The 26,263-nt window shown below is 45.1% G+C and overlaps 1 protein-coding gene across 1 annotated transcript in view; it reads left to right on the top strand.

Moving 5' to 3' along the window:
* LOC137377250 (mucin-6-like) overlaps positions 1 to 26,263 on the top strand; it is a 268,629-nt gene that overhangs the window by 150,479 nt on the left and 91,887 nt on the right. Inside the window, exons 19-21 of the mRNA XM_068046793.1 lie at positions 8,620 to 8,778; positions 17,350 to 17,444; positions 18,704 to 18,836. Coding sequence (XP_067902894.1) covers positions 8,620 to 8,778; positions 17,350 to 17,444; positions 18,704 to 18,836 — 387 coding nt within the window. The remainder of the gene's footprint in view (positions 1 to 8,619; positions 8,779 to 17,349; positions 17,445 to 18,703; positions 18,837 to 26,263) is intronic.

Genomic DNA, 26,263 nt, shown 5'->3' with positions numbered 1-26,263 from the left:
ACTAACGTTATGTACAACTGTAACCTGATGTCCCAACACTTTACTCATTGCCTTGGCCGATGAAGGCAAGCATGCCATACGCCTTCTTCACCACCCTGTCTACCTGTGTTGCCACTTTCAGGGATCTATGTACTTGCAACCCAAGGTCTCTCTGCTCAACAACACTCCCCAGAGCCCTGCCATTTACTGTATATGTCCTGCTTTGATTTAACTTCCAAAAATGTATCACTTCACACTTGTCTGCGTTAAATTCCATTTGCCAATCCCTTGCCCACTTTCCCAGTTGATCTATATCCTGTTGTAACCTTAGACAACCTTCTTCACTTTCCACTATACCATCAATTTTGGTGTCATCTGCAAACTTATTAATCATGCCCCCTACATTCACATCCAAGTCATTAATATATATGACAAACAACAGAGGGCCCAACACCGATCCATGCGGCACACCACTGGTCACCGGCCTCCAATCTGAAAAACTACTCTCCACTACCATCCTCTGCCTCCTATCACCAAGCCAATTTTGTATCCAATTTTCTAGCTCACCCTGGATCCCATGTGTTCGAACCTTCCAGACCAGCCTACCATGCGGGACCTTGTCAAAGGCCTTGCTAAAGTCCATGTAGACAACGTCCATTGCCCTGCCCTCGTCAATCCTCTTGGTCACCTCCTCGAAAAACTCAATCAAATACGTGAGACATGATTTCCCACGCACAAAGCCATGCTGACTATCCCTAATCAGACCATGCCTTTCCAAATACATATAAATCCTGTCTCTCAGAACCCCTTCCAATAACTTTCCCACCACTGATGTAAGGCTCACCGGCCTGTAGTTCCCTGGCTTATCCCTGCTGCCCTTCTTAAATAAAGGCACAACATTAGCTATCCTCCAGTCTTCCGGTACCTCACCCGAGGCTAAAGATGATACAAAAATCTCTGCCAAGGTCCCAGCAATTTCCTCACTTGCTTCCCATAGCATTCTAGGATACACCTGGTCAGGCCGTGGGGATTTATCCACCTTAATGTGCTTCAAAACCTCCAACATCTCCTCCTTTGTAATGTTGATATGCTCCAGGATATCGCTGTTCCCACCTTTGAACTCACTAGCTTCCATGACCTTCTCCACAGGAAATACGAACGAGAAATATTCATTTAAGACCTTGCCCATTTCCTGTGGCTCCACACATAGATTGCCACACTGATCCTTAAGGGGACCTACTCTCTCCCTAGCTACCCTTTTACTCAATATACTTATAGAATCTTTTAGGATTCTCCTTTATCTTATCTGCCAGGGAAATCTCATGGCCCCTTTTTGCCCTCCTAATTTCCTTCTTAAGTGTAGTCCTACATCCCCTATACACCTCGAGGGACTTGCTCGATCCCAGCTGCCTATACCTGACATATGTCTCCTTCTTTGTCCTGACCAGACCCTCAATATCCCTCGTCAACCAAGGTTCCCTAAACTGGCTGCATTTGCTGACAACACAACCACTAGGTGGAGCAGTACTTGAACATGTGCAAATGTAGGCTCTTCAACTGGAATGTCAGTTTCTTCGAGGCTCAGGCAGTTGCCAGGATTAAAGATGGTGCTGCTCAATATATCACAGGAAATGATTATTGGTAGATCATTCTAGCAAACTAACCTGACATTAAGTTGGATGGAAACCCAGTAATGTGCTCCGATGTTGTTATAGGATACTAACTGTAATCCTCAGATCCATTTAATATTGCAGTAATCCTATTAAATACAAAAGTAATTTTATGATTGAATTTCCGTTGGAAGATGGTGAATTGTCACCCCGATTGAAAATCGGGCAGAGTATAAAATGTGCTGCCAATTCGTTATTGTGATTTGTTTATATGACTGACCAGGACTGATTTCACCTGAATGCAGCTACTAGCAACTGCTCTCTATTTCCCCCCCACCCCCCTCCAGCCGCTAGTTATAGGTGGTGCCGCTTCCCTCCTCTCGGCCACTCGCACCCACGTTCGATCAGTCTGCATGCGTCACCCGAAGAACCAAGGCGGGCCGCACGGGGTGACGTGGTGACGTAGGAACGAGTGGCCGGGAGGAAGGAAGCGGCACAGCCCAGAGCTAGCGACTGGAGGAGGTGGGAAAGCAGGGAGGGAGCAGCATGGTCTTGAGCAAGCGGCTGAGGCGGGAGAGCTCCAGCCTCAATTTCTCCCATTCAGCTGCTTCCTCCAGCTCAGTGGGGGGGCTAAATACCCGATGACGCTTCATCGAGCATGCGCAAAGATGGACCATGCGCGGATACGCAATGACATCATCCCGCACACATGCCACTTGTCCAAGCAAGATGTAGTTACCCATGTGCGCAGCTTGGCACACTCTGTTGATGTCAGCAGGCCACTGTGTTGTCAGGAATCACTTTGTTTCTCTCTTGGGGTTCATGTGTCTTCAGTGGATTCAGAGGCTTGTGAGAAAGAGATGGGAGCAGACAGGAGAGATCTTCTCAGTCCAGGAGCAAACAGTCTTTCTGAGTTCAAACTGTTTGTACAATTCAGAAAACCCCAGGTTGCCAAGCAGGTTAGTCATGTGACTAACTGGTCTGACCACGTCTTGGATTGTATCACCTTAGCAGTCTCTGGAATGCTCCTCTTACACACATTACCTGATGATCTAGGTCCATTGTGGGTTGAATGTGTCAGGGAATGTACCTTTGTCCTTCCAATCACCGTCTGTTACTTTGCAAATGTCTTTTCCAGCTACAGCTGATCTGTTTAACAAGTCCTTTCTTCACTTCAGTATCAGTTCAAAATCAATGTTCATGACAAAATTAATGTGCCTCATTCTTGACAGGTGGGGACCTAGCATGACACCAACACATCAACTATCTCACTAGCCACTTCTTTTAAGACCCTAGGGTGAAGTGCATGAGGACCTGGGGACCTGTCAGCCCACAGCTTCAACAATTTGCTCAGTGCCACTTCCCTGGTGATTGTAATTTTCTTGCATTCCTCCCTCCCTTCCATGTTCCTGATTTACAACTACTTCTGGGATGTTACTTATATTGTCTATGGTGAAGACCGATGCAAAATACCTGTTCAATTCATCTGTCATCTCCTTATTTTCCCTTATTAATTCCCCAGACTCACTTTCTATAGGACCAACGCTCACTTTGTTAACTTTTCTCTTTTAAATATCTATAGAAACTCTTACTATCTGTTTTTATATTTCTCATCAGCTTTCTCTTGTACTATAATGTTTCCCTCCTTATTAATATCTTTAGTTGTTCTTTGCTGCTTTTTATGTTCCATCCAATCTTCTGACCGGTCACCCATCTTTGCGCAATTATATGCTTTTTCTTTATGTTTCATACTAGTTTTAACTTCTTTAGTTCACCACGGATAGTGGGTCCTCCACTTGGAATTTTTCTCTCTTATTGGAATGTATCTAGTCTGTGTGTTCTGAAATATCCCCTTAAATGTCAGGCACTGCATCTCTATTGACCGATCCCTGAACCTACTTTTCCAGTTAACTTTTGCTGGCTCTACTTTCATGCCTTCATAATTACCCTTATTTAAGTTTAAAGTAAGAGTCTTACTATTTATTATTATTATTTGAGCGACTCTTCTGTTGCTCAAACTGAATGTAAAATTCAATCATATTATGAGTTGCCGCTGCCTAGGTGCGTCTTAATTATGAGGTCATGAATTAATCCTATCTCGTCGCACAATATCAGGTCTGGTATAGCCTGCTCTCTGGCTCCAGAAAGTGCTGTTTATTTATTTAGAGATACAGCACTGAAACAGGCCCTTCGGCCCACCGAGTCTGTGCCGACCAACAACCACCCATTTATACTAACCCTACAGTAATCCCATATTCCCTACCACCTACCTACACTAGGGGCAATTTACAGTGGCCAATTTACCTACCACCTGCAAGTCTTTGGCTGTGGGAGGAAACCGGAGCACCCGGCGAAAACCCACGCGGTCACAGGGAGAACTTGCGAACTCCGCACAGGCAGTAATCAGAATTGAACCCAGGTCCCTGGAGCTGTGAGGCTGCGGTGCTAACCACTGCGCCACTGTGCCACCCCAGCCTATAGTTTCTATGAAACTATCCCGAAAACATTCTATGAACTGCTCATCTAGGCTATCTTTGCCCATCTAATTTTTCCAATCTTTATGTAGATTAAAATCTCCCGTGATTATCATTTTATCTTTCTGACAAGCACCCATTATTTCTTCCTTTACATCCCATCCTACCATTTGGTTACAATTAGTGGGCCTGTTCACCACTCCCGCAAGTGATGTCTTGCCTTTAGCATTTCTCATCTCGACCCAAATCGCTTCTATATCCTGGTTTCCTGAACTTAGGTCATCCTTCTCTATTGTGTTAATACAATTAATAATTAACAGAGCCACCCCTCCACCTTTTTCTAGCTTCCTGACATTCCTAAATACCATGTTCCCTTTAGTATTCAGATCCCAATCTATGCCATCCTGCTGCCATGTCTCTGCAATAGCTATTAGATCATACTTATTTATTTCTATCTGCGCCTTATCTGCTGATATATTCTTAGATTTGTAATCACTTTCCCTTTCTGTCACAGTATGTTTATCTTTTTGGATCTTAATACCTTTCTCTTTTGCCTTGTCCCTACTCTTTGATTTATCACATCTTCCCAAATTTGATCCCTTGCTCCCACTATTTAGGTTAAAGTCCTCTCTAGTTCCCTAATTATGTGACTCGCTAGAACACCTGTCCCAACACAGTTCTGGTGTAGACCGTCCCAACGGTATAGCCCCCACTTTCCCCAGTACTGGTGCCAGTGCCCCACGAACTGGAACCCACTTCTACTACACCAGTCTTTGAGCCACGCATTAATTCCTCTCATTTTATTTTATTTTATAGACCAGTCAGCCTGACGTCGGTAGTGGGGAAAATTCTAGAGTCCATTATCAAATATTTTATAGCAGAGCGCTTAGAGAACAGTGGTAGAATCAGACAGAGTCAGCATGGATTTACGAAAGGGAAATCATGCTTGACAAATCTACCAGAATTCTTTGAGGATGTAACTAGTAGAGTTGATGAGGGGGAGCCAGTGGATGTGGTTTATTTGGACTTTCCGAAGGCTTTCGACAAAGTCCCACATAAGAGATTAGCATGTAACATTAAAGCGCATGGGATTGGGGGTAGTGTATTGCGATGGATAGAAAATTGGTTGGCAGACAGGAAACAAAGAGTAGGGATAAATGGGTCTTTTTCCGAATGGCAGGCAGTGACTAGTGGGGTACTGCAGGGATTGGTGCGAGGACCCCAGCTATTCACAATATACATTAATAATTTAGATGAGGGAACTAAATGTAATATCTCCAAATTTGCAGATGAGACAGAACTGGGTGGGAGGGTGAGTTGTGATGAGGATGTAGAGAGGCTTCAGGGTGATTTGGACAAGTTGAGTGAGTGAGCAAATGCATGGCAGATGTAGTATAATGTGGATAAATGTGAGTTTATCCACTTTGGTAGCAAAAACAGGAAGGCAGATTATTTACTGAATGGTGATAAACTAAGAGAGGGGAATATGCAACGATCCTGGGTGTTCTCATAGACAAGTCGCTGAAGGTAAGCATGCAGGTCCAACAGGCGGTAAAAAAGGCAAATGGTATGTTGGCCTTCATAGCGAAAGGATTCGAGTACATGAGCAGGGATGTCTTGCTGAAATTATACAGGGCCTTGGTGAGGCCACACCTGGAATATTGTGTGCAGTTTTGGTCTCCTTATCTGAGGAAGGATGTTCTTGCTATAGAGGGAGTGCAGCAAAGGTTTACCAGACTGATTTCTGGGATGGTGGGACTGACGTGTGAGGAGAGATTGAGTCGGTTAGGACTATATTCACTGGAGTTCAGAAGAGTCAGGGGGGATCTCATAGAAACCTATAAAATTCTCACAGGACTTGACAGGGTAGATGCAGGAAAGATGTTCCCGATGGTGGGGGAGTCCAGAACCAGGGGTCATAGTCTAAGGATACGGGGTAAACCTTTCAGGACTGAGATGAGGAGAAATTTCTTCACTCAGAGAGTGGTGAGCCTGTGGAATTCGCTACCACAGAAAGCAGTTGAAGCCAAAACATTGTATGTTTTAAAGAAGGAGTTAGATATAGCTCTTGGGTTTAAAGGGATCAAAGGATATGGGGCGAAAGCAGGTAGAGGTTGCTGAGTTGGATGATCAGCCATGATCATAATGAATGGCGGAGCAGGCTCAAAGGGCCAAATGACCTACTCTTGCTCCTATTTTCTGTGTTTCGATGTTTCCATGTTCCTGTACCATGGTGCCATGGTCAGTCTGCTCATCTACACTACAGCCCTCACTCTTGCCCATACAAGCTGCAAGAATGTCAAACTTGTTGCTCAATTGCAAGGGCTGAGGCTCTTCCACTCCCAGCTTCTCGATCCGCTTAACTGTCCCTGACCACTGACCTAACCAGATGACCCTATCCTAAGGGGTGTGACTGCCTTCTGGAACAAAGTGTCCAGGTATATTTCCCCCTCCCTGATGCATTGCAATGTCTGCAGCTCAGCCTCCAGCTCAATGACTCTGAGCCAAAACTCCTCAAGCTGCAGACACACTACAGATGTGGTAGCCATGGATTGCCGTGACATCCAGGAGCTCTCACATACTGCTTCTGCGACACATCACATGTCCTGCCATCTCTATCGTGTTAATTTAATTTATTTTATCATAATTAATTTATAATTCCCCTCATTACCAAACTCCATCACTTACCAAACTCCCTTCTTCACACTCTGTGCCCTCCAGCAGCACTCGATGCACTGAGTGTCCCCTGAAAAAATTGACTTTGCCTTTACAAAGTGAACAGCGTGCTGCAAAATGCATGCTGAAGGCTAGCTGACTTGGCCTGCATATTCAAACTGTCTCACTGTCTGTTATGGACAAAGAATACACTTCAGACGAGGCGATGTCAACACATCCTGAAACCATCAAGAGTCATTCCTGAATTAAATTAGTTCCTCTGAAACAAAGAAGGTGTAAAGTAGACACATCCTGGTCCATTATGTGGTCAAAACAGGGAGGAGGCCATGCATCTCCAAACAGAAGCTTAAAAGGTAAATCTGAAGAGAGAGAAATCACAAGAACATCACAGAAAGGCAGTCCAGCCAGTGACTGTGGAAAGGCTAGTCAAAACAGGAAAGGAGCCCTGCTGTGAATTCTCCACTTCAGCTTTGTGCAGTGGAGAACTGAAATGACCACCGCCTCCAGTCTGAAGCCTTAACCACCTTCTTCTTCTTTTTTGGCCTCCTTGTATCGGGAGACAATCGGTAAGCGCCTGGAGGTGGTCAGTGGTTTGTGAAACAGCGCCTGGAGTGGCTATAAAGGCCAATTCTAAACTGACAGACTCTTCCACAGGTGCTACATATAAGATTGGTTGTTGGGGCTGTTACACAGTTGGCTCTCCCCTTGTGCTACTGTCTTTTTTCCTGCCAACTGCTAAGTCTCTTCGACTCGCCACTCTTTAGCCCCACTTTCATGGCTGCCCGCCAGCTCTGGCGATCGCTGGCAACTGACTCCCATGACTTGTGATCAATGCCACAGGACTTCATGTCGCATTTGGAGACGTCTTTAAAGCAGAGACATGGACGGCCTGTGGGTCTGATACCAGTGACGAGCTCGCTGTACAATGTGTCCTTGGGGATCCTGCCTACTTCCATGTGGCTCACATGGCCAAGCCATCTCAAGCGCCGCTGGCTCAGTAGGGTGTATAAGCTGGGGATGTTGGCCACCTCGAGGACTTCTGTGTTGGAGATGCGGTCCTGCCACCTGATGCCAAGGATTCTCCGGAGGCAGCGAAGATGGAATGAATTGAGATTTCGCTCTTGGCTGACATACATTGTCCAGGCCTCGCTGCCATAGAGCAAGATACTGAGGCCACAGGCTTGATACACTCGGACTTTTGTGTTCCATGTCAGTGCGCCATTTTCCCACACTCTCTTGGCCAGTCTGGACATAGCAGTGGAAGCCTTTCCCATGCGCTTGTTGATTTCTTAACCACCAGAAAACTACAAACACCCAGGCCTGCAACTCTAAAACAGAAACTGGCCTTCGAGAAGATGCAACAGATTTACTGTGAACCCTGAACAACGACCTCAATTCAAACCACTTACCCTTTTCCTCTCTGTCTATCTATTCGTGTGTGTGTGTGTGTGTGTGTGTGTGTGACAGAGAAAGAGAAAATGCGTGCATGGGTGTGGTTTCGGCCATTTTGGGAATGAATTCTTGTTCAATAAATAGTTAATCTTCTGTTTTAAACCTACACGAAAATCTGTCACTGCTTGTTTATGTGATAAATAAAACACACGGGGTTAAACCCCAGTAACAAAATCACTTGCTGTAGTCATTTGGGAGATGAACAGTGGGAACAAGCTATGCCAACGCCCACCTGGCTGTAACCTTGGGAAGTGTATGTCACCAGAAATATGTTGTGTCATCCAGGGTCTAGACTCCTTGATGGCAGCAGTGATGACAAATGCTAAACACAATTAACATGACAGCTACATGTCAAACTGAATGAGGTTTTATCTTTAATAAAATGCAATATGTTCCTATTGTAATACACAGTGTTTATTCTGTTGCAGGACTGTGTGGTAATTTCAACAGTGATCCCAAGGATGATTTCAGGAGTAGTATGGGAATGTTGGAACACACTGCTGCTCCTTTTGTGAATTCCTGGCAAGTTGATTATCACTGTGAACCTGCTATTAACAAACTGCCATGCAAATCTACCACGTCAAACTGTAAGTGTTTTTCACGAATATGCCTCTTGTTTTAAAATTATACCTTGAATTGACTTGATGGCATCCTTAGAGCCAAGTGGAAATATTTAAATCCATGGTTATTTAATGGCGAGGTGGACCAGACAAACAGGATGAATGTCTCCCTGCCTATTGTCTGTGAGGGGATAATTTTCGGAGTTTGCACCTGGCCCACTGGCCATGCACAGCCTGTAATTTTCTGACGCACACCTGAAACCTACCCACCGGGAATGCAAACTGGTCCTTAAGGCTTCACTTGAAATTAATATGAGCACCCAAAATTCAATTTCCAGTGGGTATCTTCCACAGCACATAACTGCATGCAGTTAAAGAAAGAAACACTTGCATTTTTATAGCGCCTTTCACAACCATCGGACGTCTATAAGAAATTTACAGCCAATGAAGTACTTTTGAAGTGAATTCAGTGTTGTAGTGAAGAAGGCATGGCAGCTAATTTACACACAGCAAGCTCCCACAAACAGCAATGTGACAATGACCAGATATGCGGATTTTGTGTTGTTGATTGATAGATAAATATTGGGCAGGATACTGGGGCTAACTCCCCTATTCTTCAAATTAGTGCCATGAGATCATTTATATCCACCTAAGAAAGCAGGCAGGTCCTTAACTTAATGTCTCATCCAAAAGATGGAACCTCGGACAGTGCAGCACTCTCTCAGTACTGCACTGGAGTGTCATTCTTGACCTTTGTGCTGAAGTCCTGGAGTGGGACTTGAACCCAGAATCTTCAAGAATAATTGGTAGTAAGTTGTAGTTGCTAGCTCTGTCACTTCTGTGGGTTCAAGCTCAACTTCAGCAACTAAACACACAGCCTAGGCTGACAATACTGGACTGAGGTGTACTGCATTGTCAAAGGTGCTGTCTTTCGAAACAGGTATTAAACTTAGGACCCCTAAGTCTGCTCAGATAAATGTATGAGATTCCATACATTATATTGGAGGAAGAGCAGGAAATTATCGAAATGAACATTCCCTCCTCAACCAACCGGACCAAAAACATTTTGGAGTGGATTTTAACCCCTCTTCCCACCTCTGGATAGAACAGGTGAGAGGGAGGAGATCAAATTTGGTGAGCGGACTTAGCAACTTGATTGCTTTATTCCTGCAAAACAACGTTTGGCTTTGTCGGCTTTCAAGTTGTCCGAGGTCCATCTACAGGGAATAAATGAAATAGAAATTTCACAACCTAATGACATCAGCAACACCATAATGCTGTATTACTGGAACATGGGGAAGAACCCCAGGTGGCAACCCACCAGCACAGTGACAACAAGAGGCCATGGTAAAGTACTCTTCAGATTCTTGGGGACCAGGAAAAGCAGCAGTGTTCCTCTGCGCCCCTAAAGGAATCCCTGGGCCACCCCTGCTCCTACCTTCTCTCTCCCTCCCAATACTGATATCTGGGAATTCCTCCCCACCCATCTTATACCAGAGACCATTCCTTGAGTTCCCACTCTCAACACCCAGCTTTGATGTGATTCATGCTGGCATCAGGTGGCAGACAGGTGCAAAAAATTAAAATGTGAGCTAACAGTTAAAATTGGCTTTGGGCTCCCCACAAACCAATACTGAGTTAAAATTCACTCCATTGTTAATTTTACATTAATTGGAGATTAATTACATTCAGGTGGTGTGTATTAATTCAGGACTTGCCTGTGCTTATCCATAAAGGAGAAGGCTGAAAGAGGGTTTTATTGAAGAGTTACACAGTATGCAATGTGTGCCTCTGTAAATAAAAACGTGTAAGTGAAGAAAGACTAGAGTCCAGTACTCTATCCTTCACTTTTTTTCATTCATTCGTGGGATGTGGGCATGCCTGGCTAGGCCAGCATTTGCTGCCCGTCCGTATTTGCCCTTGAGAAGGGTGGTGGTGAGCTGCCTTCTTGAACCACTGCAGTCCACATGGGTTGGGTCCACCCACAGTGCTGTTAGGAAGCCAGGGTTTTGACCCAGCTATAGTGAAGGAACGGCAATATAGTTCCAAGTTAGGATGGTGTGTGGCTTGGAGGGGAACTTGCAAGTGGTGGCGTTCCTACGCATCTGCTGCCCTTGCCCTTCTAGGTGGAAGAGGTCACGGGTTTGGAAGGTGCTGTCTAATAAGCCTTGGTGCATTGCTGCAGTGCATCTTGTAGATGGAACACACTGCTGCCATTGTACATCAGTGGTGGAGAGAGTGAATGTTTGTGGATGGGGTGCCAATCAAGTGGGCTGCTTTGTCCTGGATGGTGTCGAGCTTCTTGAGTGTTGTTGGAGCTGCACCCATCCAGGCAAGTGGAGAGTATTCCATCAATGACTTGACTTGTGCCTTGTAGATGGTGGACAGGCTTTGGGGAGTCAGGAGGTGAGTTACTCACCGCAGGATTCAGAGCCTCTGTCCTGCTCTTGTAGCCACGGTATTTATATGGCTTCTCTAGTTCAGTTTCTGGTCAATTTTAACCCCCAGGATGTTGATAATGGGGAATTGAATGATTGTAATGCCATTGAATATCAAGGGGAGATGGTTAGATTCTCTCTTGTTGGAGATGGTCATTGTCTGGCACTTGTGTGGCCCGAATGTTACTTGCCACTTATCAGCCCAAGCCTGGATGTTGTCCAGGTCTTGCTGCATTTCTACACAGACTGCTTCAGTATCTGAGGATGGTGCTGAACATTGTGCAATCATCAGCGAACATCCCCACTTCTGATCTTATGATTGAAGGAAGGTCATTGATGAAGCAGATGAAGATGGTTGAGTCTAGGACACGACCCTGAGGAACTCCTGCAATGATGTGCTGGAGCTCAGATGATTGACCTCCAACAACCACAACCATCTTCCTTTGAGCTAAGTATGACTCCAGCCAGCGGAGAGTTTTCCCCCTGATTCCCATTAACTACAGTTTTGCTCGGGTTCCATGATGCCATACTCGATTAAATGTTACCTTGATGTCAAGGGCAGTCACTCTCACCTCACCTCTTGAGTTCAGCTTTTTTGTCCATGTTTGAACCAAGGCTATAATGAGGTCAGGAGCTGAGTGGCCCAGGTGGAACCCAAACTGAGCGTCACTGAGCAGGTTATTGCTATGCAAGTGCCTCTTGATAGCACTGTCGATGATGATACCTTCCATCACTTTACTGATGATTGAGAGTAGGCTGATGGGGAGGTAATTGGCTGGGTTGAAGTTGTCCTGCTCTTTGTGAACAGGACATACCAAGGCAATTTTCCACATTGCAGGGTAGATGCCAGTGTTGTAGCTGTACTGGAACAGTTTGGCTAGGAGCGCGGCAAGTTCTGGAGCACAGGTCTTCAGTACTATTGCCGGAATATTGTCAGGGCCCATAGCCTTTGCAGTATCCAGTGCCTTCAATCGTTTCTTGATGTCACGTGGAGTGAATCGAATTGGATGAAGACTGGCATCTGTGATACTGGAGACTTCAGGAGGAGGCCGAGATGGATCATCACAGAACAGTTTGGGTCAGACTGCAACTGAACTTGAAGAAAGAGCCTCTCTCCTGCCTGGCACTTTCTGTCTCTCTCATGAATTTCCAGATCCATTGAAGACACTTGAACCTCATGAGAGAAGACTCCTACATCGAAGCAGGTTTGAAAGCGTCCACTGGGCCCCAATGAAACAGCAAGATTTAACTGCAGTCAAAGATTCGACACCAAACTCAAAGGGCAGTAAATGCACCCCAACTATTGCTTCAAGCTTTTCCCCTTTATTCTTACGCCTTTTCTGACTCTCTCTGCGTGTGTGTTTATTGCATATGCATGCTAGCGTGGTCACGTCATGTATTTGTAGTCGTTTTAACGGAATTAGAGTTTGAAGGTTAATAAACTTCCACCTTTCTTGTTTAAATTTAAGAAAACCTGTCTGGTTGATTTCTTTTCCTTACAATTGGAGAGCAGTGAACAAGGATTCACTGAGTGTGGGGGGTGGGGGAGCTAAAACAGTGTTTTAAAAATTACACCCTGTTACGGTTAAACCAGGCAACGGCTGAGAGGGAACCTCCAGGCCTCTTTCTCACCTGGTCGTAACATTATATTTCAAAATTAATTTGTAAAGAATCTGCTTTTAGATAGGACCTTTCATAGTCTCAGCATGTCCCAAGGTGCTTCACAGCTGATCAATTATTTTTGAATTTTAGCCACTATTGTAATGTAGGAAGCACAGCAGCCAATTTCTGGACAGCAAGGTCCTACAAACGTCAATGACATAAATGGCCATATCATCTTCTTAAGCAATGCTGGTTGAGAGATGAATACTAGCCAGGATAGTGGGATAAAAAAACAATTGCAGCTGTGAGGAGAGCTGATATGCTAGAAGGAGCATCAAATGAGGTCATAAGGTTGAACTGAGGAATAAAAAGGGGTAATTACACTGCCGAGTGTATACTGTAGACTCCCAAACAAGCAGAAGGAGAAAAAAGAACAAATATGTAGGCACATTGCTGAGAAGTACACAAGCAATGGACAGTAAAAGTAGAGTATGTCAACTACCCTAATATTAACTGGGATAAAATCAGTGTAAAAGGCACAGAGGGCACAGAATTCTTAAAATGCATTCAGGAGAATTTTTTTTTAGCCAATATGTAACAAACAAAGCAAAAGAAGGGACACTACTTCAGCAAATTTAGCAACCATACCTTAGGTCCCTTCATCTAAGTCATTTATACAAATTGTAAATTGTAAAAAGTTGAGGCTCCAGCACAGTTCCCTGTGGCACACCACTCGTTACATCCTGCCAACCAGAAAATAATCCATTTATGCCGACTCACTGTTTCCTGTTAGCTAGCCAGTCTTCTACCTATGCCAATATGTTACCCCCTACACAATGAGCTTTTATCTTCTGCAATAACCTTTGATGTGGTGATTTCCTGGAGCTGAGACGATTGATCTCCAACATTCACAACCATCTTTCTTTGTGCTAGGTATGACTCCAACTAGTGGAGAGTTTTCCCCTTGGTTCCCATTGATTTCAGTTTGTTTAGGGTTCCTTGATGCCATACTCAGTCAAATGCTGCCTTGATATCCACCTCACTTCTTGAGTTCAGCTCTTTTGTCCATGTTCAGACCAAGGCTGTAATGCGGTCTGGAGCTAAGTGGCCCTGGCGGAACCCAGACTGAGCATCAGTGAGCAGTTTATTGCTGTTTAAGTGGCGCTTGATAGCACCATCGACCACACCTCACATCACTTTGCTGATGATCGAGGGTAGACTGATGAGGCAGTAATTGGCTGGATTGGATTTGTCCTGCTTTTTGTGGACAGGGCATACCTGGGCAATTTTCCACATTGTCAGTTAGATGCAGCTGTACTGAAACAGCTTGTCTAGAGGCACTGCCAGTTGTGCAGCACAAGTCTTCAGTACTACAGCTGGAATGTTGTCAGGACACACAGCCTTTGTAGTATCCAGTGCCTTTAGCATTTCTTGATGATATGTTGCGTGAATCGAACTGGCTGAAGACTGGCATCTGTGATGCTGGGGATCTCAGGATGAGGCTGAGATGGGTCATCCACTTGGCAGCTCTGGCTGAAGATGTACATAGTCAACACTAACAGTCCAGCAGTTGTAGGGCTACCGGCATGTAGCAAGCTTTGAATCATGACAATCCATGAGATCAGCAGTGTGCCAAAGACACCCAATCAAAATAGATGTGACCCCATTGAGTCCATTCAGGATTTGTGACAAAGGTACCTGGCCAGAAGAAATGTGAAGAACTCCAAGAAGAGAACTGCAGAAATTATATTTTGGAGGCAAGTCAAGGCAAACCTTCCAAGTCATCATTTCATGAAATCTTTGTCAATACAGGACGAACTGTTGGCAAAATAGGAAAAGATAAAAACCACCCCTAATGGAGCAGTACTAAGAAGAAACATGTCAGCTGAGGGAACTAGCTAACAACATTGTGCCTAATGACCCAATTGCTTCAAGACCATATTCACATTCAAATTCACAGAATGTAACGAAAAATAGTGTCAAGTGTAATGCTCAAGCACAGGATAACTGTCAGAACACACATACAGGCCAAGAGAAAAAAAATTGACAAATCTAGTTCTCAACCAAGCTACGCAGTTACAAAATGAGGTCAAGTCAGTCGACCACCTGTATGTTTCAGAGATTCTTGACTAAAGGACATAAGAGCGAATGCATATTTAAATATTGTTTAAAACGGTTCTGTTTCATTACGTACATAGTTTATCTTTTGTGTATTTCCATTTACAGAAAGGGGGAGGTTGTGATGTCACTTTAACAGTTAGAGTACTTCACACATCACAGGAAGTGATGCAAACCAGCATGTGATCAAGCAGTTGGAGTCATGTTCGTTACCAAGTCACCCTGTATGATAGAGCTCTCATGTAAACTTTTTACACCACAATAGTCAGGAGTTATAGAGCTCTACAGCACAGAAACAAGCCCTTCGGCCCATTGAGTCTGTGCTGGCCATCAAGCATCTGTCTATTCTAATCCCATTTTCCAGCACTTGGCCCATAGCCTTGTATGCTATGGCATTTCAGGTGCTCATCTAAATACTTCTTAAATGTTGTGAGGGTTCCTGCCTCTACCACCTCTTCAGGCAGTGCGTTCCAGATTCCAACCACCATCTGAGGGAATTTTTTTTCCCTCAAATCCGCTCTAAACCTCCTGCCCCTTATCTTAAATCTATATCCCCAGTTATTGACACCTCCGCTAAGGGAAAAAATTCTTCCTATCTAACCTATCAATGTCCCTCATAATTTTGTATACCTCAATCAGGTCCCCCCTCAGCCTTCTCTGTTCCAAGGAAAACAACCCTAGCCTTTTCAGTCTCTCTTCATAGCTGAAATGCTCCAGCCCAGGCAACATCCTGGTGAATCTCCTCTGCACCCTCTCCAATGCAATCACATCCTTCCTATAGTGTGGCAACCAGAACTGTACTCAGTACTCCAGCCGTGGCCTAACTAGTGTTTTATACAGCTCCATCATAACCTCCCTGCTCTTATATTCTATGCCTTGGCTAATAAAGGCAAGTATCCTATATGCCTTTCTAATGACCTTATCTACCTGTGCTGCTGCCTTCAGTGATCTATGGACAAGTACACCAAGGTCCCTCTGACACTCTGTACTTCCTAGGGTCCTACCATCCATTGTATATTCTCTTGCTTTGTTAGTCCTCCCAAAGTGCATCACCTGACACTTCTCAGGATTAAATTCCATTTGCCTCTGCTCCGCCCATCTTACCAGCCCATCTATATCATCCTGTAGGCTTTGTTCCTCACTATTTATGACACCACCAATTTTCGTGTCATCTATGAACTTACTGATCATACCTCCTATATTCATGTCTAAATCATTAATGTACACTACAAACAGCAAGGGTCCCATCACCGATCCCTGTGGTACACCACTGGTCACAGGCTTCCACTCACAGAAACAACCCTCGACCATTACCCTCTGCCTCCTGCCACTAAGCCAATTTTGGGTCCAATTTACCAAATTGCCCTGGATCCCACAGGCTCTTACCTTCTTAACCAATCTCCCATGGGGGATTATCAAAAAAAAAAACACTATTTAACTACCATTCAGCTCAAGATTGTTTGTTACCTTATTGCTGAAGAAAGCAATAACACAACACCTTGTATTTTGAGGAAGACTTACTTTGTATCTAATCTGTGCTGTCCCTGCCCTGGGAGTGCCCTGGCACAAATGGCAGGATCCGATTATCTGGGTGGCTCTTACAATACCATCAGCATCCAAGTAAGTTTTGTGAAAGGCTGGCATCCTTTTTACTCCAGACAGTTTGTTACTTCGTGCCCTTGTTGGATGGTAAGTGAAGAATTAGCAATTTGACCTTGAAAGCAAAATGTGATTTAAGCATGTTGTTGTGGCTGTGCATCATTGTGTTGAACTGTGTCATTAGTGCTGGGACATGTTCATCACTCACTGAGTTCCTGATCCCATCCTGAGGAGGGCAGGCACTGCTGAGTCACACTTAGAGTCATAGAGTTATACAGCATAGAAACAGGCTCTTCGGCCCATCGTGTTTGTGCCGGTCATCAAGCACCTAACTATTCTAATCCCATTTTTTAGTACTTGGCCCCTAGCCTTGTATGCTATGGCATTTCAAGTGCTCATCTAAGTACTTCTTAAATGTTGTGAGGGTTCCTGCCTCTACCACCACTTCAGACAGTGTGTTCCAGATTCCAACTACCCTCTGGGTGAAAAATATTTTCCTCAACTCCCCTCTAAACCTCCTGCCCCTTACCTTAAATCTATGTCCCCTGGTTATTGACCCCTCCACTAGGGGAAAAAGTTTCTTCCAATCTAACCTATCAATGCCCCTCATCATTTTGTATACCTTAATCAGATCCCCCCTCAGCCTTCTACTTGATGTATTTTTTCTCTTTACAACAAATTTACTCTTTCTAAGCCCTGCTGTAGCTGCCCTGGGAGTATTTGACACTGACATTGCTCATCTTTGTTGCATTTCCCAGAGCTATCCTTGATAAAAAGGTAAACATGCTACTAAAAGGTTTATCATACATCAGTAACAAATATTTGATGTTTTATTGAACAGGGGGTTACACTCCAAACAAGTGCCATCTGCTGGTGGACGTGACCAGCATTTTTGGAAGATGCCATAATTTAGTGGATCCTGTGCCATTTGAAGAGGTGACAACATTCTTGCTTTTATTAGGAATCAGCAGTTTTATAACTCATGACTTTTGTTCATTTACTGATGTATTTTTCAGTGCTGTTTTCAATTTATGGTGCACTTGGATTTCAAGGATAATTTTACAAATTTATAATATGCCCAATAATGAGCGCCCTTTGCCGTGGTATCTGCGGCAGCTAATAATGTTTGGAAGAATGAAAACAAATTTGAACTTCACTCCATGCAGCTCCCATCTTTCAGCTTTGGCTGTTGATGAAATTGCACCATGTTGTTCATTTTTCCCTACCTGAGAGCCAAACCTCTCAACTTGTAAACGAAGAATTTATCAGTTCCAAGAAAATCCTATGGACAGATTATTTCATTAACCCCTCCGCTTGGTTCTTTCCTTACTGTGTAATGATTGGCCAGGGATTTCCTTGGTGTTGCTCCCACTCCGATGCCGTGTCTTAGAGGAAAGTCCAGATTGTCACCAGTTGTGTTGGTTGGGTGAGATTGGAGCTAAATTGAATACAGCTGCATGTGACTTTCAGCACTGTTTGAAAAATTTTCTTGGCAAGTGAAGAATGATCTTGAGAGTAAAATGTGATTAAAGCATGCTGTCGTGGTTGTGCATCACTGTTTCGAACCAATGTGTTCATCACTCTTGAGTTCCTGATCACAGCCTGGGGAGGGCAGTCACTTCCCCACCAGCACTGGGTTCAACAACTCTCTGATGACCTGTAACAAAGTGATATTGGAAAAGGCCTGGCAGCACATTGCCAGTCTGCCTGTGCCTGCTCACACATTCACCTACGTAGTAGGGAGTGGTGCAGGAAGATTAGAATGAGCAGTTGCTCAAGGCTGCATCTTCAGCCACTGAGTGAAACGACTTCTTTGTATAATAAGGGCTGCTGCTCTATCTGTTTGAGCATTTGTATTGTGGGCCTATCCCACTCCCAAAAATACTACCAAATGCCAGCCAGCCAATGAACGTCATCAGACAGATATCAACAGACCCCAACATCCCAACTCATCTGAAATTCACAGCTCAGTTGGGATCTAGCTCATTCGGGTATGTCAGTTTGAAATCTCCCAGATCCTCTTGTATAGCTCAGTCTAGGATCTTGATGATACATGCACTATTCTTAGCATGGTTTATTCACATGGAAGGATTCTTGCAGTAAATGGGTTTGCAAAAGCAGGCCCTAAAATTATGTGCAATTAGTTTTTTAGAACTTGCTTAGTTTTACATTTTGCTGTTTCTGTCCTTCTTTAGAAATGTCAATTTGAGACATGTAACTATAAAAGGACCCAGGACTTTCTTTGTGAAGCCCTAGGGGCATATGCTCGTGCGTGTGCAGCAAAAGGACTGCTCTTGACTGAATGGAGGAATGTTGTGCAAGGCTGCAGTAAGTATACAGCAAAAGAAAAGTACTTACAGGGGTCCCAGAAGCATGTCAGTGTCAATAGTGACAGGTGACCTGGAAGTGAGTCAGTGGTGACAGGCATCCTGGGAGTGAGTCAGCACTCACAGGGATCCCAGTCAGTGAGAGTACTCACAGGGCTCCCAGGAGTCATAGTCATTTACGGCACAGAAGGAAGTCATTTGGCCCATCGGGTCCATGCTAGCTCTCCACGGAGCTATCCAGTCAGTCCCACACCCCCATTTGATCCCCATAGCCCTGCAAGTCTATTTTCTTCAAATGGCTATCCAGTTTTCTTTTGAAGTCATTAATTGTCTCTGCCTCCACCCCCTTTGTGGGCAGTGAATTGCAGGTCATTACCACCTGTTACAATAAAAAAATAAGTTCTTCCTCATATTTCCCCTGCGTCTCTTCCCCAAAACCTTCAATCTGTGTCCCCTAGTCCTTGTACCATTAGTTAATGGGAACAGTCTTTCCTTGTCTAGCTTATTAAAGCCTGTCATAATCTTGTACATTTCTATTAAATCTTCCCTGTTCTAGAGAGAACAACCCTAGCTTTTCCAGCCTAACCTTGTAACTAAAATCCCTGGAACCATTCTGGTTAATCTCCTCTGAACCCTCTCAAGGAGTTTCACATCCTTCCTAAAGTGTGGTGACCAGAACTGGACGCAATACTCCAATTGGGGCCTAACGAGAGCTTTATAAAGGTGCAGCGTATTTTCCCTGCTTTTATACTCAATCCCTCTATTTCTGAAGCCCAAGATCCTTTATGCTTTTCAAACCACTCTCTCAATATCTCCTGCCACCTGCAAAGATTGATGCACCGGCACCCCTGGTGTTTCAATGTCAGCAATCACAGGTGTCCAACGAAAGTTTCATTACCCGCATTTTACAGGGGAGTGTCACAGCATTCAAAGGGATGCTAGGATTATGTCACTATTCAGAGGGGCTGGAGGAATGCTTGGCTGTAGGAGAACAGGACTCTATTGAAGTCAGTACTCACGGGGGTCCTGGAGCAGGTCAGTACTCACGGGGGTCTGAGGAGTGGGTCAGTACTCTCGGGGGGTCCCAGGAGTGGGTCAGTATTCACAGAGGTCCCGGGAGTGGGCCAGTACTGTCACGGGTCCCAGAGGGGGTCAGTGTTCACAGGGGTCGCGGAGCAGCTCAGTACTCTCAGGGGGTCCGAGGAGTGGGTTAGTACTCACGGGGGTCCCGGAGTGGATCAGTACTCTCAGGGGTCCGAGGAGTGGGTCAGTACTCTCGGGGGTCCCGGGAGTGAGTCAGTACTCACAGGGGTCCCGGGGGTGCATCAGTACTCACAGGGGTCTCGGAGCAGGTCAGTACTCACATGGATCCCAGGAGAGTGTTGGTACTCACAGGGTCCCAAGTGAGCTTTGGTATTTACAGCATTCTCAGGAGTGTGTCAGTGTTCACATGGATCCCAGGAACGAGTCAATACTTAAGGTTTCCAGGATTGAGACAATATTCACAGGGATCCCAAGAGTGAGTCAGAGTCAGTACTCACAGGGATCCGGGTAGATTGTCAGTACTCACTAGGCTCCCAGGAATGTGTCAGCATTCACAGCACTCCTGGGAGCCTGTCAGTACTCATCGGGATCCTGGGTTGTGATGGTACCCACAGGGGTCCCAGAAGTCAGTCAGTACCAACAAGGTGCCTGGGAATGTGTCAGTGTCCATACTTACAGTGATTCTGCAAGTATGTCAGTACTCAATGGGCACTAGGTGTGTGTCTGTACAGGCTGGTCCCAGGAATGTGTCAATGCCAGTATTCGTAGGGGTCAGGGAGTGTGTCAGTGTCTATACTCACATGGAGTCCGGGGGGTGGTGTCTGTACTGATTGGGGTTCGAGGATTGTGTTAGTACTCAAAGGGGCTCTGGGACTGCGCCGGCTCTCGCAGCGGCCTCAGGACTGCGACCGTGTCAGTAGTCACAGTGGCTAGTGGAATGTTTACCGACAGTTCATCCGGAATGTATCCGAGTCAAGACTCACTAGGGTCTCAGGAATGTGTCAGCATTCACAGCACTCCCGGGACTGTGTTGTTACTCATGGACATCCCGGAAGTGTGTCAGTACAACTCAAAAGCAGCCCCTTTTGTAGAAAGTAATCAAACTTGTTCTTCATCTTGCAACCTCCACATTTTCCTTTGCTTGTATTGGAGGAGTGAAACATATAAGATAGTGAAGTGAAAAGGTAGTGCTCTCTTAGTTCCTCCACAGTTGTGAGATTATCAGACTGCTAATCTGACACTCTCCCTCCCTATTCCCACTCAGTGCTATCATTCTCCCTCCCTTTTCCCACTCAGTAGCTCTCCCACTCTTTTTCCTCCCCTCCTGTGCAGCTAAGCCACCTGTAGTGCCACAAACTTGGCTCTTGTTGCATTCCCCTGAGAACCTATCTCCCCCAACAGTATCCAAAGCGGAAAATCTGTTAGAGGGAGATGGACCCGGGGACTCCTGCACTATCTGTTTAGTTTAGTTTAGAGATACAGCACTGAAACAGGCCCTTCGGCCCACCGAGTCTGTGCCGACCATCAACCACCCATTTATACTAATCCTACACTAATCCCATATTCCTACCACATCCCCACCTGTCTCTATATTTCCCTACCACCTACCTATACTAGGGGCAATTTATATAATGGCCAATTAACCTATCAACCTGCAAGTCTTTGGCATGTGGGAGGAAACCGGAGCACCCGGAGAAAACCCACGCAGACACAGGGAGAACTTGCAAACTCCACACAGGCAGTACCCAGAATTGAACCCTGGTCGCTGGCACTGTGAGGCTGCGGTGCTAACCACTGCGCCACTGCTCTGCCTGGCGGTCTCCTATTCCATTTCCGCCTGAGCAGTCTTTACCTGCAGTGTGACCACCTCCCTGTACGTGCTATCCACGATGATCTCATCCTGGCGGATGCTCCACAGTGTCCCCAGCCGCTCCAGATCCGAAACGCGGAACGCGGACACTTCCTGCACACATGTTCACCTTGGACACTGAAAGTGCCCCTGACTTCCCACATTGCACAGGAGGAGCACACCACACTGCCGAGCTGCCCTGCCATGACTTACCCTCAATTTACTCCCTTAAATTACTCAAAAATTAGAGATTATTTACACTAGGGCCCTTGATTCCATAAAAAAACACTACTTACTATATAAAAAAAACTGTAGACCTTACCTTTCTCTTTACTTTAGTTACTCACCCAGCATCAGATCAGCCATGATCTTGTTGAATGGTGGAGCAGACTCGAGGGGCCGAGTGGCCTACTCCTGCTCCTAATTCATATGTTTGTAAATAGAGAGGGTGAGGGATCAAGTGAGGGAAGATAAGGTAATTTAAATAGAGAGGAGAATGCAAGAGAGCAAGATAGCAATAAAAAGAATGATAATCAGACTGTGGCAGGAAGGGACAGGGCGTACAAACTCGAGTGAGCCAGCAGATAAGACTAGACATTGTGAACTAATAGAGTGTGGGAGAGGGGAGATTTAGAACTCCAAAGAAAAAGGCCCAGGCATAGGAACAGACAAGCAGAATAGGACAGGAAGGACAGAGAGTTTGAGAAAAATAGTACATCAGCAGATAAGGTCATTGAAGGGAATGGAAGCAAAACATGAAATTAAACATTCTTCATCTGAAAGCGTGAAGCATCTGCAATTAGATGAACTAGTGGCACAAATAGAGATCCGTGATTTAGATCTAATTGCCATTACAGAGACATGGGGATGAATTTTACGCTGCCCCAGCGGGTCGGATGGTGGCATGGGGCAGATGGGGGTGGTGTAACATTGAGCGGGAAGCTCCGGGAGGCCTACTCACCCCGCTCCCACCTCTGGTCAACTTTACGGCGGTCGAGTGGGGACGGAGTGGGGGGGAGGGGGGGGGGGGGTGGAAACGGCCCACCCACCCAAGGCCAATCAAGTCCCTTAAGTGGCCACTTAATGGCCACTTAAGGGCCCTCACCCGCCTCCATGGGTAGTTTACCCGTGGCAAGCGGACATGCTGGGGGCGTGAAAGGCCGCTCAGCGATAGCTGCTGGCCTTTCTGTGTGCCCGGGGTGGGGGGGCAGTCGGGCACTTGGTGCCCGATTGAGGGCCACCCCCACCTCTCAACCCACCCACGGGACCCAAGATGCCCCCACTTCCCCCCAAACGACCACTCCAGCCGCACCAGGGAAGGACCGATCTCACTGGTGAGGCATACCCAACTTACCTGGAATCCTGGCTCCATCTGGTCAACTGGGCTGCAGTCCCAGCAGTGGCCACCGCTCCCGGTGGTGCTGCTGGGACTAAGAGCCGCCGGCCCGCTGATTGGCCGGCAGCTCAATGAGGCGGGACCTCCTCCCTCAAGCGGGTGGAAGTCCCGCCTTGGGACAATTAAAGCCTGGGGACCCATTATATGTGGGACGGATCCCCGGGCTAGGCGGAAGCGGGTTCGCCACCGACTTTTACGTCGGTGGTGAATTCCCGTCTGCCTAAAGTAAAATCCAGCCCATGGTTGCACGGTGATCAAGGTTGCGAAATAAGTATTCTAGGGTACACAATATTTCAGAAAGACAGACAGAATAGCAAAGGAGGGGGGGGTAGCACTGATGATAAAAGATGACATAAGGGCATTAGTGAGAAAGGATCTGCCCTCAGAAGATCATGAAGTAGAATCAGTATGGGTGGAAATGAGGAATAGCAAGAATCAGAAAACACTGGAGGGAGTAGTTTATCGGCCCCCTAACAGTAGTTATACAGTTGGACAGAGTATTAAACAAGAAATTATTGGAGCTTGTAACAAAGGCAATGTAATAATTGTAGGGGACTTTAATCTTCATATAGACTGGGACAATTAAATTAGCAGGAATGGCCTAGAAGATGAGTTTGTGGAATGTTTTTGGGACAGTTTCTTGGAGCAATACATTGTGGAGCCAACTAGGGATAAAACTATCTTAGATCTAGTATTGCAAAATGAAGCATGGTTAATTAGCAATGTCAAAACAAAAGATCCACTGGGAAACAGTGATCATGACACCATTGAATTCTGTGTTAAGTTTGAAAGTGACAGGTTCCAATCACAAACAAGAATCTTAAAATTAAAGCCAATTATGTAGGCATGAGGAGAGAACTGGCTAAGGTGAATTGGGTATAATGGTAAATGTACAGTCGGAAACCTTTAAAGAAACAATTCAAAATGTTCAACAAAAATACATTCATTTGAAAAACAAAAGACCCATCTGTGACTCACTCAGGAAGTTAAAAATGGTATTAGATTAAACGTTGCAAGCGTTGCTTCCAACGTTGCAAAAAACAGTAGTAAGTCTGAGGATTGGGAGTGTTTTAGAAACCAGCAAAGGGCCACCGAAAAGTTGCTGAAGGAAAAAATAGAATGAGAGTAAACTAGCCAGTAACATAAAAGCAGATCGAAAGCACCTTTTATAGGTACAGCAAAAGGAAGAGAGTAGCTAAAGTAAACTTTAGTCCCCTAGAAGCAGAAACAGGAGAAATTATCATGGGGAATGAGGAAATGGCAGAGGCATTGGAACAAATATTTTGTGTCTGTCTTCACAGTAGAAGACACAAGTTCCATTCTAGAAATAGACAATGACCTAGGGCTAAAAAGAGTGAGAAAATTAAGGAAATTCATATCAGCCAAGAAAAAGTATTGGGGAAACTTAAGAGACTAAAATCTGACAAATTTCCAGGATCTGATAGCCTATATCCTAGGATTCTAAAAGCGTTAGCTGCAGAGATAGTGGATGCGCTAGCTATGATTTTCCAAAATTCCTTAGATTTGGGAATGGTCCCATCAGATTGGAAGTTGCCAATGTTACATCATTTTTCAAGAAAGGAGAGAGAGATAGAAAGACAAAACAGAGAACCACAGGCCAGTTAGCCTAACATCAGTCGTTGGGAAAATTCTGGAATCTATTGTTAAGGAAGTCTTAACAATACACTTAGAAAAGCATAGTACAATCAGAACGAGTCAGCATGGTTTTATGAAAGGGAAATCCTGTTTGACAAATTTATGAGTGTAACTAGGAGGGTAGATAAAGGGGAACCAGTAGATATAGTATACCTGGAGTTTCAAAAGGCATTATCTAAGATGCTACATAAAAGGTTAATCGGCAAGATAAGGGCTCAGAGTTGGAGGGAATATATTCGCAAGGATAGATGATTGGTTAACCACAGGAAGCAATGAGTGGGCATAAACGGGGCATTTTCAAGTTGGTAGGCAGTAAATAGTGGAGTGCGCAAGGATCAGTGTTGGGGCCTCAGTTATTTATAATCCATATTAATAACTTAGATAAAGAGACAGAGAATAATGTATCTAAATTTGCTGATGATACAAAGGTAGATGGAAAAGTAAGTTACAGGGAAGATGTAGAGAGGCTGCAAAGAGATATAGATGGGTTAAGTGAGTTGGCAACAAGATGGCTGATGGAATATAATGGAGGGAAGTGTGAAGTTTTGCACTTTTGTCATTAGAATAGAAACGCATAATATTTTAAGGTGTGAAACTTGTAAGTGTCGATGTTCAAAGAGTGTAGGGTGTGTTTGTATAGGGAACACAGAAAGTTAGCATGCAGGTACAGCAAGCAATTAGGAAGGCAAATGGCATGTTGGCCTTTATTGCAAGGGAATTGGAGTATAGGAATAAGGAAGTAGTGCTACAATTATACAGGCTTTTGGTGAGACTGCATCTGGAGTACTGCGTACAGTTTTAGTCTCTGCTTTTAAGAAAGGATATACTGGCATTGGAGGCAGTACAGTGAAGGTTCACTAGATTGGTCCCTGGGATGTGGAGGTTGTCCTATGGTAAGAGGCTAAGTAAATTGGGCCTGTAATCTCTGGAGTTTAGAAGAATGAGAGGTGATCTCATTGAAAGATGTAGGATTCTAAAGGGGCAGGACAGGGTGGACACGGAGAGATTGTTTCCGCTGGTCAGGGAATCTAAAACACGGGGGCACAGTCTTAACATAAGGGGCTAATCATTGAGGACTGAGATGAGGAAAAATTACTTCACTCAAAGGGTTATGAATCTTCAGAATTCTCTCCCCAGAGGGTTTGGACGCTCCATCGTTAAATACATTTAAGGCTGGGATAGACAGATTTTTGGCGTCTCAGGGAATCGAGGGATAAGGCGAGTGGGCCGGAAGGTGAAGTTGAATCCTAAGATTAGCCATGATCGCTTTGACTAGTGCAGTCATTGTTGGAAAACCTCAGATACTGAAGCAGCCCATGTCCATGTGCAGCAAGACCCAGACAATAACCAGGCTTGGGCTGATAAGTGGCAAGTAACATTCAAGAGTGCGAAGCCTTCTATACTCTCAGCACTCTATGAACTGCTTTGCCTGTGCTGGGATGAGGTAACGGTACCACAGGAGATGCGCGATGCCAATATCATC

This window comes from Heterodontus francisci, chromosome 14 (genome assembly GCF_036365525.1).
Source record: "Heterodontus francisci isolate sHetFra1 chromosome 14, sHetFra1.hap1, whole genome shotgun sequence".
Taxonomy (NCBI): Eukaryota; Metazoa; Chordata; class Chondrichthyes; order Heterodontiformes; family Heterodontidae; genus Heterodontus; species Heterodontus francisci.
The sequence above is the reverse complement of the archived record's forward strand: the minus strand, read 5'-3'. Positions and strand labels throughout refer to the sequence as shown.